Below are 18290 nucleotides of genomic sequence, written 5' to 3'. Positions count from 1 at the left end.
TACCATTTTACAACCATACCCCCAAACGACATTTACAGAGCCCAAAGAAGGATTTGGGTCAATTTCAAAGCCATTTTTCCGTATGAAGCGCCAACTTTATATGAAAATGTGTTTAATAAACATCAAAGGACTGAGGTTGAACTTTCTGATAAGGGACATTTTCAAGTAAACCTAGTCATTGTCACTTCAACGTTGTTCTCTAATATGCTTGGACTACTAAGGGGGAGAAACACGAAAAGTCTTCGCGCTTTTGTCTTTTGATTAGCTCCCCCTGCCAAGGGGAAACCATCCCACCTAACCTACCTGTACTTCCGGATTTTTGGCTCGAAAAATGAACGGATGATTTGCCTTCTGCAAACTGTTTTCTTCCTGATTGATTGAGGCTTAAAATGACCCAATCTATTGTCGTGCAAGGTGAGAAAGATCGTCTTAGTTTGGTTTTTAGGTGTTTTCAATAACATGACTTTTTCTTTGAACGATTCTTTGCAACTGCTATGCAATCGTGTGGGAGGAGTCCGTAGCAACGTTGTTTGCTCTCTCTGTCTCTGTCTCTCTCTCTTGTGTCTCTCTCTCTTGATATGGCTCCTGTAACTCCCTTTGCGAATCTGTGCACGTTTGTGTGTGTGTGTGTGTGTGTGTGTGTGTGTGTGTGTGTGTGTGTGTGTGTGTGTGTGTGTGTGTGTGTGAGGGAGCGATATGGAGAGACACAGGTTCTTATGTTATGTTTTTAATTGTAATGGGTCAGTTGCCCATGCATGTAAAACCATGTCTGAGTACTCTCTCTCTCTTCTGTTTTTACGCATAATATTCCTGAATTTACAGAGGTAGAAAGATGTTCCAACATTAACCACTGCATAAATGCTTAGCCTAGGATTATAATCCTATAGGACCTTTTAGATTTAAATTAAACGAACATATGGATGGAGTACCTCAGAAAGTGGTGTTGGTGTTATCATTGCTAATGCTAGGTCAGTAGGAGCCAGAACCAAACTTTTTTTTAGACGTTGTTGGTCATGTGCTGACTGTAATTTTCAGTTGGGCAGTGTGGCAACCAGATTGGATGTCGCTTCTGGGATCTTGCTCTGAGAGAACATGCAGCTGTGAATAAGGTAATACAGAGCATAGCCAGACCATATACTGAGATAGACAGGCACACGCACACACACACACATATACGCACACACACACACACATATTCGCACACACATGCACACTCACATGTATGTATACACACACAAACACGCGGACTCACACAGAGATACAGACACACACACACACTCTCTGTCTCTGTCTCGATCTCTCTCCTAGGTCTTGGATTGACAGATACATATTAACACAGGTATAGGCAGACAGATAACATATACACACAGACAAACAGTTTTATTTTATTTTAAATCAGACGAATGGACAGACAGATGAACTGTTAGACAGACAGACTATCTATATCTTTTTCTCCCCTCTTTCTCTGCTTGTCTTTTTACCAGTTTCTTTTTTTTCCCATCAGTCCGCTGTCCTTCGTTTTTTTCCTTGCATCATTCCTAAATCTCTGTAAAAAAAAAAATCATTTGCTTTTTTGTGTATCAACAATTTAGCTTCATTTTTCTGCATTCTACATTTCAGCAAGGTGTCTATGATGAGCCCCTCAGTAGTTTCTTCAGGAATGTGGACAGTCGCTATGACGACCCAGCCAACATTCCTGTTGGCAGCGGCAAGGGCAAGGTCAAATCTCTTAAAGCTCGGGTAAGAGTGCGTTAAGTAGGTAGATCTAGTCATTAGTTTGTAGAAAAGTAGACTTATTTTGGGCGGCTGTGACACATGACAAGTTATCGTGTGTAACCATCTAAAAACAATTGTTAGCAATAAATACATTAATCCTTTGTTTTAGGGCATCTAAAAAAATGTTTTCCACACAGTTGTGTTGATCCATATATAATAATAATAAAGTGTATTTATATTGCGCCTATCCCTTACAAAAAAAAATATTTGGCTCTAAGCGCCATTGCTGCCCTACACGCCACCAGGCGTGAAAGGCAGTAAGTAAGTAATATATGCCATCTCAGATAAATTATAACAAAGAATAAAATGATCTACAAAAGACATGTAACTTGCAAGTTACTTTCATATATAAAAATACGACTTGTGTCTGTTCGCGATGCGCGGCCAAGGTTCTCGATGGATCTGTTTCAAATTTGGTGGGCATATTCAGGTACACCCGGGACAGGACACAACCCGGTCGATGAGATATTTCAACACGTGCTCTCAGCGCGCAGCGCTGAACCGATTTTTTTTTCTTCTGGATCCACTACCAGTAACTCTTCCTTATCTTCTCCAGTGTTTTCAGCGTTTATCTCCCTTCCTTCGTGTGGCGTCAATCCATATTCCCGTTTCTATTTTTAGAAGGTCACTGTCGACAACGCTCAATCCATATTACCGTTATACTATTTTTAGACTCTTCTCCAGTGTTTTGTGCGTTTATCTCCCTTCCTTCGTGCGGTGCGCCGGCAAAGCCGGCGTACACCCGGATAAGCCGGGTCCCCGGTGCAGCCGGGTATTCGGCTCGACTTCTTCCCGGCGAAGCCGTACCCGGCGAAGCGGGTATTCATCTAGTCTATATATATATATATGGAATCATTCTAGGAGACGGCCTGCTGCATTTACCCCAAAGTCTTTTTTATAGTTCTAAGAAGTTTCATGAATATGATGCAGATGAATATACCATTTTTAGTTTTACTACGTGAATGCTGCTTGCATTGAATTTATTTCAAGAGCACAGATGTCTATTTAGTAAATTGATGAGTCATGATCACAATAGACAAATTCCAAAAATAACTGTCGGCTTTGCATGGGTTGTGAAAGAGTGAGTGCCCTTGTTTTTTGTACATGGCAAAATATTGGAGGGGCCAATCACTAGGGAGGGGTGTGTCGGAAACACATGGAGTACGTGTGAAGTTATTTGTCAGAGGAAAAGCAAGGTATTCACTCTTTCCGAACCTATACAAACTTGACAGAGTTATGAATATTTCCGAAAATCATCTATTGTGATGAAACAACACATGCTAACTAGCCAGTGGTCATTTTCAGGCAGTGCTTGTGGACATGGAGGAGGGGGTGGTCAGTGAGATGATGAAGGGACCGCTGCGCGAGGTCTTTGATTTTCGCCAGCATATCACTGACGTTTCTGGCTCCGGCAACAACTGGTATGACTGGTTCTGTTTTGTTTTGTTTTTTTCAACATGTTTTTACTTTTTTTTGTACAAATATGACATTACAACAACATCAGACATAAAAGACTATGCTAGATGCATCTTAAAACAAAAAACACACACCAGAAATAGCCCATACTCATTTCGAAAATATATAAACATACTCTTCATCTCCTTTCTTATCTTTCCATAAACAAAATTATGTAATAATACTAGCAACAACGAAATCCTGTTCTCTGCATAATTCCTAATCGTGGATTAGAGAAATAATAAGGAACAACATATAAATCATCCTTATGTTTTATGTTTTTGAAATTGTGACAGGGAGACTACCGTCGCCCTTCACAGCAGACTCTGCAGAGTTGTTCGCCTTAGAAGTTGCGAGCTATTAGCTCGCAAGGCAACACCTGTGGATTGTAGAGTTCTGTTTGTGATGGGGTCTGGGGGCTTTTGTCTCTCTGTATGTTCATGGATTCCTTTGCGAATGCATAACAGTTTTTATAGGGCTTAGAAATAAGCTCTAAAATTCTCAATCCCGTGTGATTGGACTTCGCCTCCAAAGGTGATTGTGGTGTTTCAGCATTCGGTTACATAATTATACTCAGAATGCACACACATATATATAGACTACATACATGCAGTTATAATAAATGATCCTGTTTACACAGACAGATACACACAGACTACATACATGTAGTTATAACAAATGATCCTGTTTACACAGACAGATACACACAGACACATACTTGCAGAGACATAGGTAAGACCTGTGCAATACCTACACACACATATGGCATGCACGCATTGACACAAACATACACGCACATGGAGGCCCTGCCCAGATGGGGAACTACGTGTACTTTCATGTGCTGAAATACACTAGTGCTAAAAAGTAAAGCAACCCTGATATTCAATCTGAAATGTAATATTTAAAAATTCATCAACAAAATTTCATTGAACTGCTAGAATAACTTCATTTGTGATGTAAGTAATTAGGCATGGTCCTGTGTTACTTTTCAAACATTATTTGAGGACATCAATATTACAACAGAGTGTTTGCTGATTTTTGCAGATAAATCAACTTTTTTGAAAAAGATTACTATAGTAATACATAATCCCCAGTGTACACAAAGAGCCCTGAAGCTGTTCATTTTTGGCTCGCGTAAGTGTAGCCTATGCGATCGTAACTGTGTCTGTCTGTGCGTGCGTGCGTGTGTATGTCTGTGGTAGAAACTTTAACATTTCGTCATTTGAAGACGTCACATTATGACGTAAGAGGGTTAGACGTCACGCAAAGGAATTACTGAAAGTCTCGGTCATTGTTATTTTGAGCGGGCCGAGACTAGTTGGCAGTCGTGTCCCTGTAAGTAGGCTACATGCAGACAGACAGATCTAGATCTAGTGTCTCGCTTTCTTGCACAGTGTCACCTATGCTTACTGTGTGTGTGTGTGTGTGTATGTGTGACGGAGTGATTGAGTTTGTGTTACTGTTTGTCGATTTCTTACGTGAGCCGTGAAGGCTTCGCCTCTTGTTTAGTATCATGTATGTGACCAAGTAGAGGGATGGTCTCATTCCAATGAAAACCTGGCCACATCTCAGACGGTGAGTAGTACTGTTTTTACGGGGAAGGAGTGTACCTTTCATTCACTGTTCTGTACCGGCACGGTTGGCCTAGTGGTAAGGCGTCCGCCCCGTGATCGGGAGGTCGTGGGTTCGAACCCCGGCCGGGTCATACCTAAGACTTTAAAATTGGCAATCTAGTGGCTGCTCCACCTGACGTCTGGCATTATGGGGTCAGTGCTAGGACTGGTTGGTTCGGTGTCAGAATAATGTGACTGGGTGAGACATGAAGCCTGTGCTGCGACTTCTGTCTTGTGTGTGGCGCACGTTACATGTCAAAGCAGCACCGCCCTGATATGGCCCTTCATGGTCGGCTGGGCGTTAAGCAAACAAACAAACAAAAATTCACTGTTCTGCTTGTTTTCAGGGCAGTGGGACACAAGATGTACGGTCCGCAGTACCGTGAACAGCTGTCAGACGTGATACGACGGGCAGCAGAGTTCTGCGACTGCCTGCAGTGCTTCTTTGTCATCCACTCTATGGGGGGAGGTATGTTGTTTGCTTGTTGAGACAGTGGAACCTGCCCTCGCGACCACCTCTTGGTTGATATCACCTGCCCTCAACAACCTTAATTCCCATAGGATCCCTTGTGAAGTTCGTTCCTATGAAATCCACCTGTCCATTAAGACAACATTTGGTCAGTCCCTAGGTTGGTCGTTATAGACAGGTTCGACCCCCGTTTTAAGACCCCCCTCCCCAATTTAAGACTCTGTTCATAACCTTTGTGAATTTACCCCCATTTTAAGACTTCCTCTTTTTACATTTAGTCAAGTTATGACTAAATGTTTTAACATAGAGGGGGGAATCGAGACGAGGGTCGTGTGTGTCTGTGTGTGTGTGTCTGTGCGTGTGTGTGTGTGTGTGTAGAGCGATTCAGAGTAAACTACTGGACCGATCTTTATGAAATTTGACATGAGAGTTCCTGGGTATGATATCCCCAGATGTTTTTTTCATTTTTTCGATAAATGTCTTTTATGACGTCATATCCGGCACTGTCACACCTTCATTTTTCATTGAAATTTTGGCCAAGCAATCTTCGAAGAAGGCCCGACTTTGGTATTGCATTTGAGCATGTAGGCTTAAAAATTAATGAATGACTTTGGTCATTAAAAATCTGAAATTTGTAATTAAAATTATTTTTTCTATAAAACGATCCAAAGACAATTTCATCTTATTTGTCATTATTTGCTGATTCCAAAAACATTAACAGCTATTGTGTTTTCAGCGTAGCAATAGGGTCCGATATTTAGACGAGACAAGTATAATGCCGACGAGTCGAAGACGAGTCGCATTATACTTGTTCGAGTCTAAATATCGGACCCTATTGCTACGCTGAAAACACAATAGCGATTATATAGCTGTTATGACCTTGATTTGTTGTTCCAAACTTACAAAATGACAGTTTTTGCGTCGATGCGTTGATCTCAGGTTTTGATAGCAGACAAACTTCTTACGCGCATCATGTTCGCGCAGACATGCACACCGCTACACGCTTTCTGACTTTGGAAGAAAAACTGACTCCAAGTGCATTCGACTTCACAACACAGTTGTTGAAACAGCTTTTTAAGTTGTCAGTGTATGCTGTTGTCGATAGAAACATCGCCGTGGTACAGATGGGTAAAGCGGAATCATGCGTCGGCCATTTTTCTCAATATGCTTTTGGATATTGAGTAAAATGGCCGACTTCCGCCGCATTATGCTTTGATGATCGGAAGAGACCATCCAATCACAGCCCCCGAATTCCCCCACGTGTTCATCAGAATAGCTATATATATGTTATATTTGGATTAAAAACAAGCTCTGAAAATTAAAAATATAAAAATTATGATTAAAATTAAATTTCCGAAATCGATTTAAAAACAATTTCATCTTATTCCTTGTCGGTTCCTGATTCCAAAAACATATAGATATGATATGTTTGGATTAAAAACACGCTCAGAAAGTTAAAACGAAGAGAGGTATAGTAAAGCGTGCTATGCAGCACAGCGCAACCGCTACCGCGCTAAACATGTACAGGCTCGTCACTTTCACTGCCTTTTGCACTAGCGGCGGACTACGGTCATTGTGAAAAAAATGCAGTGCGTTCAGTTTCATTCTGTGAGTTCCACAGCTTGACTAAATGTAGTAATTTCGCCTTACGCGACTTGTTTAAGAACCAATTTTCTCAGATTTTTTTAGGTTCTTATGAAATTCACCTTTCCATAATGTCCACCTGTCCATTCAGACAACATTTGGTGAGTCCCTAGGTTGGTCGTTATAGACAGGTTCGCCCCCGTTTTAAGACACCCCTGATACAACGAATAATGTAACAAAAACGAATAATGTAACAATTCTTACATTCGAGGTTTTTCTTTTCGGGAGACTCCGGATATAAGAAATATTTTTCTCTCATCATATTTTTGGAAATGCATTGCATTATATGCCCGCAGGCAGGTGCATGAATGTGTATGTGATAATAAATATTTATGTTTGTAAATGTGCGTGCGAATTAATATGTGTATTTTAATGTTATTCCCAACTTGTAGTAGGGTTTGGGACATAGCACATGGTGGCCGCCATTATTAGCCTCGGCTTTCCCATATATGTGTGTGGGGCTTCAAACCTCCTCTTAAAATAAACATGAAAAAAACACTTTTGGACAGGAATTAAGATAAGTGTCGTCGCGGTTTTGTTTGCTTGTTTTGGGATGTTGTTTTTTTCCCACATCAGTTCCATTCTTTTTTGTTCTGTAACTTGTTCTTTTCTTTGATTCTATGTTCCTAAACCTTTATTCGTAACTAAAAATGTGTCTAGTTTCTAATGGAGTTCCATATCGATACACACCGACACATATTTTGCAAGCACAAGAAGAGTAATTGCTATCTGAGTGTAAATATTCAAAATTATGTACAATACCAATGAATAATTATACAAATTAGATTGTTGTTTGCTTTTTTAAGATAGAATTTCTGTTTATTGTTTTACCAATATTTTTGTTTGTTACAGGAATAGAACAAAAGGTCAATGAAATCTATTTCTCTAACACAATACGAGCTATGTTAAATCTGCACAATGGGATTTACCCATTCTAACAACAGAATATTTATGGAATGTACCACAACGCAACAGTCTCAATCTTGTTTCTTTCATTAAACTGGTAACATTGTTTTTGTACAAGCTCGAAACCGAATTTATATTTCCAAAATAGTACTGTAATAGGTTTGCCAACTGTGTTTTGTTAAGGATTATTCGGATCTGCAGGGAATTCATGAAAAACGTTTGACAGCAAATGTGTGTTGTTAACCCGTGATTTGTAAAAATGTAAAAACATTTGACAAATCATGTCGAACCTAAAACCGCGATTTGTAAAAATGTAAAAATATCACATTCCACAAAGTAATGCATGCCTTTTATTATTATTAATTTTTCTTGTTTACAGCCTCTACGCTGAGTGGTGGGGGTGGCTTTAGATCCACATCCCATTTTTGTGCAATCCCATTTTGCCACCGTCCCATTTTTTGCCCCATCCCATTTTCGCGACATTTCACAAGCCAAGCGTCATTTTACTAACATGTCATAACAATAACGCGACATCCCATTTTGACACCATATCCCATTTGGCCGCCATGCCGTTTCACCGCCATTCCAATTCGCCCCCATCCCATTGTCACGACATTTCACAAGCCAAGCGTCATTTTACTACCATGTCATAACAATAGAGTGACATCCCATTTTGACACCCTCCCATTTGGCCGCCATCCCATTTTTGATTTATTCTTCTTGCCAAGCCTCACTATACTACTAAACTGCGTTATTCAACTAGGAAGACATTCCGTTTACGCGAAATCCCATTTTTGCCACAATCCAAAATGTCGCGAAATAGGGATGGCGGCGAAATGGGATGACGGCGAAATGGGATGACGGCAAAACGGCATGGCGACAAAATGGAATGTGGCGCTAGTGGTATGACACGGTGGTAAAATGACACTTGGCCTGACATGTCGCAAAAATGGGATGGGGGCGAAATGGGATAACGGCAAAACGGGATTGCGCCAAAATGGGATGTGGAGCTAAAGGTACATGACATGGTGGTAACATGACACTTGGCCTGTGAAATGTCGCAAAATGGGTTGGGGGTAAAATGGGATAACGGCGAAACGGGACTAATAGATCCCTTGACTTTGGGGTAGCGCGACTCTGTTACTGCTAGCTTTCCACTGGGAGGAAGCGACCCGAATTTCCAAGCGATGGGACAAAAAAGTAATTGACTTTTTTTTTCTCTCAATTCCCCTCACTTTGGAGATGATGAGTTAAATATCGGGCGCATTTACGTGATTTGTAAAACATTTTACAAATCGCGGGAAGGGGGTAGAATCAGAGTATAACGGCGTGTGTCTATCTGTCTGTGCATGTGTGCGAGTGGCGTCACTGATTCTGCAAAAAGCGTGCATGCAATGTGAGTGACATGTGATTTTTGAGAGTGGATGCTAACCCTAACCCGAGACTGTATTATGAGCTATTTTACACTTTTTCTAATCTAAGTCTAACTTTTTGTAAGTTGAAAAAAGGGCTACCCCCGAATAATGTAACAATTGTTACATTATTCGTTTTTGTTACATTATTCGTTGTATCACACACCCCCCTCCCCCCACCCCCCCCAATTTAAGACTCCTTCTCTTTTTACACCCTGTTTTTTTCTGATTTTCTGTTCATACCCTTTGTGAATTTACCCCCATTCCTCTTTTTTAAGAATCGATTTTCTCAGATTTTTTGAGGTCTAATACAATGGGGGTTCTACTGGGCCAACTCCTAGTATTTCATGGTACTTGCTTTAGTTTTCCTTCTTTTTCTTCAGCATTCGATGGTGAAAGACGATGTTCGGAAATAACTCTGTCGGGTTTGTATGGGTTGTGAAAGAGTGAGTGCCCTTGCTTCTTCAAGGACAAATACATTCACATGTGCTCCCCGTCCACGTGTTTCAAACACACCCTTCACTAGTGATTGGCCCCTCCAATGTTTGTCCAAATACAAGCAAGGGTATTAACTCTTTCACAACCCATACAAACCCGACAGTTATTTTTGGAATTTGTACATTAACTCTTTAGCTGTCCATTTTGAATCACACTCCACGGCACAGTTATCGCGAGGTAGGGCGATCGACAGACCAGCTTCTTGCTGGTGGAACGTGCACCAAATGGAACAGAACACTATATATAGTATACACTGTTTTACGATTTAGGTACATTGTTTAATACACATTCAGGGAAGAAAAAGACAATTGGACATTTGTCCCCCTCAACCAAATTCTGATGGGACATCATAGTCGAAGGCAAGAAGCGCAAAGCAGGCTAGGCGGTCCGAAAATGCAAAATATAGTTGTATTTGGTGCCATATGATGATATGCGAATGTGCCTGTGTATCAGGTTAGTGTGTGTGTGTGCGTGTGCGTTTTTGCTCAGGTCTTTCCGAACACTGTACTCCCGTGAAAAGTGTGCATGGGGTGGCGCAGTGGTACGTAATCTCAGTGCGCCCTTTGACGCACTGAAGGGAATTCCAATGGGACATTTTGAGATGTTATGCGCCAATGGCGCAAGGCGCACTAGTAAATGAAACCCTGCACATTTCTTGACATAAAGCTACATGTACTCAAAATTTCAAGTTCTCGCGATATTTGAGTGGTGCATTCACAGCTTATTTGCTTGTGTTGGTTGGTTATTTGTGTTTTTGTCAATATTTTATGATGTTCGAGAAGTTTTATGAAAAAAATGCAAAGTCAATATTGATGGGGTGCGGAACAAACTTGTGCGCTGAGATGCTCGCACTCACACACACACACCCACACAAACATATATACAACACCACTTTGACAACTAAACAGACAAACTTACACTCGAACATACAGAGGCAACTGCAAACGGAGTACACTGCAAATAGCTTTATTGCACAATCACCTGGTGCAGTATTTTAAGAACAAAAGATTTCAAACAAATTGCAAGGGTCAGGTAAAATATTGTTTCAACCTTGATGAAAACTAAAAATCACAAATGTAATGAAATAAACATAAAACAGCATGATCTATATATGTGTTACAGAATGAAAGTAACTTCAGTTTAGGACATGTATATAAACAGTTTCTAATGGTTCAAGGCCTTTAAACTTGAAAGCATGGCAATAGAACTGTCGTAGATTATGATTTAAAAAAAAGTTTGCTGTTTATGTCCCGCTTCGTTCTTGCAGCAGTCAAGCATCACATTAAAAATAAACAAGAAGGGCAAAGCCCATACGACTCACATGCTTGACCTTGACCTTTCCATGACCTTTACCTTCAGGGTCAAGGACAAATAACTAAACCTAGCAATGACATCATACACTAAGAACCGCTTTACACATTTTTCCTACCAAAATACATGTGACCTTGACCCAAGGTCAAGGTCATGCAACACAAAGCTGTTAATTCAAGACATAGGAAGTACAATGGTGCTTATTGGCTCTTTCTACCATGAGATATGGTCACTTTTAGTGGTTCACTACCTTATTTTGGTCACATTTCATAAGGGTCAAAGTGACCTTGACCTTGATCATATGTGACCAAATGTGTCTCATGATGAAAGCATAACATGTGCCCCACATAATTTTTAAGTTTGAAACAGTTATCTTCCATAGTTCAGGGTCAAGGTCACTTCAAAATATGTATACAATCCAACTTTGAAGAGCTCCTGTGACCTTGACCTTGAAGCAAGGTAAACCAAACTGGTATCAAAAGATGGGGCTTACTTTGCCCTATATATCATATATAGGTGAGGTATTGAATCTCAAAAACTTCAGAGAAAATGGGAAAAATAGCTGTTTTTAGACAACATTTATGGCCCCTGCGACCTTGACCTTAAAGCAAGGTCAAGATGCTATGTATGTTTTTTTGCGCCTTGTCATCATACACCATCTTGTCAAATTTGGTACTGATAGACTGAATAGTGTCCAAGAAATATCCAACGTTAAAGTTTTCCGGACGGACGGACGACTCGGGTGAGTACATAGACTCACTTTTGCTTCGCATGTGAGTCAAAAAGGGCATTTAAATTTTTTTTTTTAATTGAAATAAACAAATCAGGCAAAAAATATGGGTTGAAGCATCCTGCATGCAACTGAGGTCAGAAAAAAAAGGGGAAAAAAGGGCAGTTGATACTACAAAAAAATGTACGGTGATATTTATTTATATGAATGAAAAAAAACTTGTTTACAACTACATGTACGGTATTTTATGTTTCTGGTGCATTCATGGTCACGTGACGTCTCTAGAACTTTCTGTACACAAAAGGTTAAATCATTTTTAACTGGAATAAAACTGAAGTAGGTTTAGCACCTGCCACTAAGCACTCACTATAACTGCCGCCCGGGCATACTTATCAATACAGATGTTTGTTATTTGTAGAAGTTTGTGGATTTTCAAGTCACATGTATATAAAACAAAATTGTTCTAAGGCCAAAAACAAAATAGGTCTGTTTACGGTAACATAGGCCCAAAAAATAGGGTCGGTAGGTCGGGATACCCCCCCCCCCCCCCCCCCCCCCCCCAAAAACCCATATTTTTACGTTATTTTGCAAAAAACCCCAAAGTTTTTTGGTTTTTTTCCCCAAATGCCAAAAAAGTCTAGGGTCGCGCGAAAAAAATAGGGTCGGTCGGGTTACTGTAAACAGACTATGTTTTTGGGGGGGCCTAAAAAAAATAATCAATCAGTCTTTCTTTTCCTTCAGCCAGACACATGAATTAGTTACACGTAACAGATGTCTGATTGAATCAGAATCATTGTGCATTTTTATCGAATATCCCTGTCCGTTCATAAATAGACAGTTATCTGAACCATCATGCCTTTTTATTACAAAATACCCCTATCCCTTAATAAGTATACCAGACAGGATTCTAATACATTGATTTATCAAACAGAGCCACACACCCACATAAATAGACTCATTAAGGCTAAATAGATGTTCAGTTGCATTATACAATACAGAATGAAAATCATAAAGAAAAGCAAAAAATAAATTTTTTCTTGGAATGGGAGAGGACTGATGTTAAGAACAAATATTGAATATACAATAATTTGACTTACAGGTCACAACCTCTGGTACACAGTATACATGAATTGCATATTTACAACACAATATCACAGACCTCTAAACAGTCAAACAGACATCCATCCATATGTGTGCAGAATTCACGAAATTGCCGAATTTGCGGAATCTGCAACAGTATTGCCATTTCACGTAATTCGGCAAAACACTCATCGGCAGTATTTTAACTACGTGAAATGGGCAAAAATGTTGCCAATTCTGTGAATTTGGGATGAGATATTATAGATAACAATAAGTTAAGCATGAAGTCATGTACAGGAAATTGGATCCAAGGCTCAGTGACAGTGTAATAATTATCTTCTCTTTGGACTCTTTTGCGTCAGCAAACTTAAGCTGCAAAATTACAGATCATGAAAGATCAAAAATAGACTGTTTCACCTTGTCAAATTTTATACATTAGCAGCAGTGTGTGCAAAATGATTTGATCAGCAATGTCTTCCTTCCCTGAATCAGTAAGTTTAATTTAAAAAAATGTACATGTACAAAAAGTAAAGTGAATTGAAGAGGAAATTATGACAGGCCACCTGCAATTGCAGGCACACTATTAACTGGTAGGCTGGTTGTCGCTACATATGTCGCACTACTTTAGTATACTGTCATCTGGTTGTCACGACATATGTCGCGCGACTGGTTGGTTCCGATTACCTCCCTTGGATGCAAAAACATGATATATGTCCGTTTTTCTCTCTGTTAATTCACCAGTGACTCTGTAACATGTTACAGAATTGCACCAGTGTAAGGGTTAACTCGTCCCAAGGGTGTCCTTTCATGGCAGGTACCCCTGTATATTAAAACTTAACTAAAATCATTAAAAAAAAAAAAGCTGCACTTCAACATGAGCGGCTGGTGCCATGAAGAAAGTGTTTTCACAAGGTACAATGGGCATGAACTGTATTAACATTTTTAGAGCGATCTTTGACAGTCTATTTTGATCTTTTAATGTTTGTGAGTCAAATACTAACTTCCTTCATTGAATCAAGGGTTGATAAAAATGTTAATTTATGCCAACAAAAAGTTAAATGACTTCATGAATACAAAATGGTGAATCGTTCTTTATGATGATAGGCTTCTTGGAACACACACATTCACTGTGATGAACCACTCTTCCTCTGCAGTTTCAACAGTATTTAACTACTACAGGATTCACAGTCTAATTATCACAATTAATTATAGATCAGTCATCAAATGTCAGGGATGATATGAATGTATGGGGTCTGATGGGATGACAGTAATTTCTGCGTCTTCATGCTGCTCTTGGCTCTCTTGATGATGATGATCAACACATTAAGCAATAACACTGAAATCAGACAAAATCAACCCGTTCATTGTTTGTTCCAATCAAATTGAAAGGACAAGTTTATAAAACTATATCAAAACAAGGCGATTGATTGTCAGTTGAACGGATGACGTTTGGAAATAACTCTATCTCCAGGGTTTTTCATGCACTACAGAAGTGTTAATTATTCCTTAAAGGTGAGTCAAATTGTCAACAGGTAAAGCTACCGTAATGTTACACTCACAGTGAACAAAGAGCTTGGATGTTCATGTTTTCAAACAAAAATAGCATTATATTGCGCGGACACTGCATTGACTTAGACATAATAATTTAAAGAAAAAGATCACCTTGAACATTGTAAGTTTAGCAAGCCATGATACTTATTAGGTAGGTACTCAACAACAAGGATAATATTTAACCGCTTGACTGATTTGGACTTGAGCATTGATGTATACCACAAGCTTAAAGGGCACTAGGAAACATTTGAATGATCAACTTAGGCCAAAAAAAATAATAGGTGTGGTTACGGTAACATAGCCAAAAAAAATAGGGTAGGAAGGTAGGCAATCACTTTTTTTTTTTAACTTTTTTTTCTAATGTGTACAAATTAAACCTACTTGACAGGGAAATAAGTGTGCGACTCGGGCGCTTTCGCTTTCATTGCGTTTTCTGCACTCGTTTACTTGTTGTTTTGGGTATTTTTTTGACAAATGTAATAAAAAGTTATAGGGTCGGCCCCAAAAAATAGGGTAGGTCGGGTTACCGTAACCACACCTATTTTTTTTTTAGGCCTTTTTAAATTGTAGTGAGTATTGCACACATTTATCATGCTGTGCGATGCGAGGCATGGTACAAACATGTGTTGTCAATCAGAAACTTTGTAAAAGAAGTACAATAAAGAACAAATCAGTTCAAGATGTGAAACATGCACAGTGACAGTTCGGCAGTTGTTCTGAAATTCATAAATGATTTAATATTAAATGCCCAATAAAATGTAACAGTCACAGGTGTGATTTAAAAGAACACAATGAAATAACACCAATGATCATTGATGCAGATGTAGAGCCTGCAGGAGATGATTTCAATACTTGTTCCGTCTGTATACTTTCCCGGATTAAACTTTTTACAGTTTGGAATTTAGCTAATACTTGATTCATGAAGTGCATATTGATATGGCTAAGAACAAGATATATATATATGCAAATTGTTAGTACATGTTTGAATCAAAAGACTGTTTAGTACTAGCAGTAGCAGTGAGTAGAAATGAAAGAGTAATAACACTTAGTAATACTAATAGTAATAGTAATAATATATCAATATAGTGACAGAAAAAGTACAATATTCATCTGAGAATATAATGACAAAGACTTGGTGCTGATATCAGTCTTACTCTTAGCATACATTTGATAAAAAATAAAAATAAATGATAATTATCCACATGTCAAAACACTCTTATTAGCACCCGTATACATTGATCATGTACACAAATGGTGAAAAAATTGCCTGTTGATCTTTGACAAAAATTAAGTCAAATGAAACCTCACGACTGCAAGATAAATGTGTGTGTCTGTGAGTTTTCAAACATCTAGGGTATACAACTCTTTTCTCCAGCAAAATTGTGTAAACGCCAATTCATGACTGTGCATTTTGCTTTGAAACCAAAGCAAGCTGTTGTCACTGCTTCAAACAAAGATCAACCACATCCAATCCTTCCCCACAAAATGCAATAGCCTTAGATGTTAGATTAGAAGACAGGTTAACCTGCAGTTTTTTGTTTGACTAAAAGCAACCTTAGAAACTTGTAGAATAGATGTATGACAAACAAACATTTAAATTTTGTTTTATCATTTCAACTTTTCTTCAAAAAGCAACATTCTTGGAACAGACTCAGACCACACATTTTTTTGTATTCAAGCTTTAAATTTAATTAATGTTAGTTCCCAAGGCACCAGGCAAAACAGCAGAAAAGGCCTTTTTTTTCTTCCTTTCTTGTTGCTTGTTTGCAATTAAAATTTTGTAATTTGCAAGATTGGACTTTGGTCAGCAGTATAATGTATACATGTGTCAGCAGCTAAAGCAAAGCAAAACCAAAAAGACCAAACACAGCACACAGGTGACAAGAAAACCCGGGGAAAGGGAAATCAGTTCACAAGGTACCATGTGGCGGAGTCCTTTACCGAAGTTGGATCATGGCCAGAGGAGGCGCTGGTGTAGGGATTGTAGACTCGAACCTCCGCAAAGTAGTTCCCCTTCAGCAGCACGGCCACATCCCCCCTTGGTGTCATGGCGACGTTGACCGGACGGACGTCCTCCCCCAGCTGATGCGTCCCGCTGACCACAGTACGGGTGTAGGCACCTTTTGACGTGAACATCTCCACACGACAGTTTCCCGTGTCAGCGACGATGATGTTGTCGTCTGCGGTGGCGACTACCCCCATGGGTTGAAACAGCTGACCTGGAGCTGACCCCTTGCTGCCGAAGCGGACCTTGAACTTGCCCTGACTGTTGAAGACCTGGACGTTGTGATTGACGTTGTCGGACACTATGATGTGGTTCTTGCTGTCCGTCGCCACAAAGGCAGGCGATTGGAAATACCCGTCACCGGTGCCTTTTCGACCGAACTTGGAGGATAGTTTGTACTGATCAGTCATGATGTATACACTGTGGTTTTGGATGCCGGTGATGACAGCGCCACCGTTGATGAAGGGCGAAATGCCCTGAGTCTCTTCGTGCGTGATAAACTTTCCGTGCTCACCCAAATACCTGCCTGACATATCGTAGCAAATTAGTGCCGCACCAGGCTTGTTTACGACCACCAGGATCTCATTCTTAGAGTTCACAGCAACATCCTTGATGCGACTGTCACAGTGGAACGCTTTCTTTGGTTCTCCACGATAGTTAAACACAAAGATTCTGTTTCCGCCCACGTCCGTTACGATGAAATCACAAGCATCACTGATGGCTAGGCCGAAAGGCTTGTGAAAGTCTGTCACGCTTGCGCCCTTTTTACCAAACTTCAGCTGAAGTCCTTTAGAACAAGAATCGCCACTTTCTGAAGAAGGTGGGGGTATTGTGGGGTAGAGCAGTGGGGCAGGGTATGGGTTGGGGGCACTGTGTCCAGCTCCAGGCTGCACGCTGGAAGTAGGGGGCACTGGATTGCCCCCAACGTGCATGTACGAGGGGCTGGGACCGGGATAATTCACAGGTGGAGGGTAGTAGGGTGGAGGGTTGTAACCTGTTTGAGGGTTGAAGTTGTACCCGGGTGGAGCAAATGGAGGTGGGTTTACTCTGGGTGGAGGATGCTGCGGCTGCCCGACTCCTCCTCCTCCTTCCATGCCCCCGTAGCAGCCAGCAGCAGAACTAGCAGCACCCCCTTCAGCGAAGGGCGTTGGTGTGTAGGGGGGTGGAGCGCCCGTGGCACCATCGTCATCAGTTTTGGGTTGAAGTGACCTCCGCGGTTTCGGCGTCGGTCTGACCACAGGCTGTGGTCTGACCTTGGTGTTGTCCACTGTGTGCGACAGACTTTGCACCAAATGATTGTCTGCGAACTGGTCCACCCCTCCGCTGGGAATCTTGACCGTTACGCGACAGATTGGGCAGGGAAACTCCCCGGAAGGCTCGTAGCCTCTCGACACGACGTACTCACGTAGACAGTGCTCGCAAAAAGTGTGCAGACATGGTAGCGCTTTGGGTCGCGTGAACGGCTGGAAACATATCGTACACGTCAAATGGTCCTCTTCAATTCGATTACGAAGGTTGAGGGTCGACATGGTAGGCAGCGAACTATCTCTGTGTTGTCTCAATTTTGAAGGCGCTTCCTGTTTGTGTTCAGCAGATGTTCGTTGTTTGGCTCAGATTCAAAACCACGGGATCTCTGCTTCCGGCCGCGACTTCGTATTTTTAGCTTTCCGATTGTCAAGCAGGTTAACGTAATTTTACGCCAGTTTTGCAAACTGTAAAACTTTCCAAAGGATCATGTGATAGTTTTGAGCTGCAGTTTGTGTCTAGTATTCCGTTAATACGCGTTTGAAGGTGGTGTTTTCTCGGTTAGCTAGCATCAGTTTCGTATTTTGTGACTCAT

General features: G+C 40.5%; 2 protein-coding genes across 3 annotated transcripts in view; one reads left to right on the top strand and one right to left on the bottom strand.

Annotated features, from left to right (window-relative positions):
- The first annotated feature begins 304 nt into the window (after positions 1-304).
- The window catches only part of LOC138980289 (tubulin epsilon chain-like), a 41185-nt gene continuing 23199 nt past the window's right edge, over positions 305-18290 (top strand). Inside the window, exons 1-5 of the mRNA XM_070353154.1 lie at positions 305-414; positions 1036-1109; positions 1621-1740; positions 3082-3197; positions 5192-5313. Coding sequence (XP_070209255.1) covers positions 390-414; positions 1036-1109; positions 1621-1740; positions 3082-3197; positions 5192-5313 — 457 coding nt within the window. The 5' untranslated portion in view covers positions 305-389. The remainder of the gene's footprint in view (positions 415-1035; positions 1110-1620; positions 1741-3081; positions 3198-5191; positions 5314-18290) is intronic.
- LOC138980287 (tripartite motif-containing protein 2-like) lies at positions 12383-18159 on the bottom strand. Of its 2 annotated transcripts, none has more exons than XM_070353152.1 (2): positions 16367-18159; positions 12383-14230 (listed from the first exon to the last, which is right to left on the bottom strand). In XM_070353152.1, the coding sequence occupies exons 1-2, from the start codon at positions 17977-17979 to the stop codon at positions 14218-14220; spliced, it is 1626 nt and encodes a 541-aa protein (XP_070209253.1). In that variant the 5' UTR covers positions 17980-18159; the 3' UTR covers positions 12383-14217. The 2 variants fall into 2 exon arrangements, with proteins under 2 accessions (XP_070209253.1, XP_070209254.1); XM_070353153.1 differs by having other exon boundaries at positions 16387-18157.

The sequence above is a fragment of the Littorina saxatilis genome, linkage group LG11, assembly GCF_037325665.1.
Source record: "Littorina saxatilis isolate snail1 linkage group LG11, US_GU_Lsax_2.0, whole genome shotgun sequence".
Classification (NCBI taxonomy): Eukaryota; Metazoa; Mollusca; class Gastropoda; order Littorinimorpha; family Littorinidae; genus Littorina; species Littorina saxatilis.
Note: the sequence above shows the minus strand (reverse complement) of the source record. Positions and strands in the feature narration are given on the sequence as shown.

Bases quoted from the DNA above. Each gene is read 5' to 3' on its own strand.
- LOC138980287 (XM_070353152.1), bottom strand. From the start codon at position 17,979: ATGTCGACCCTCAACCTTCGTAATCGAATTGAAGAGGACCATTTGACG.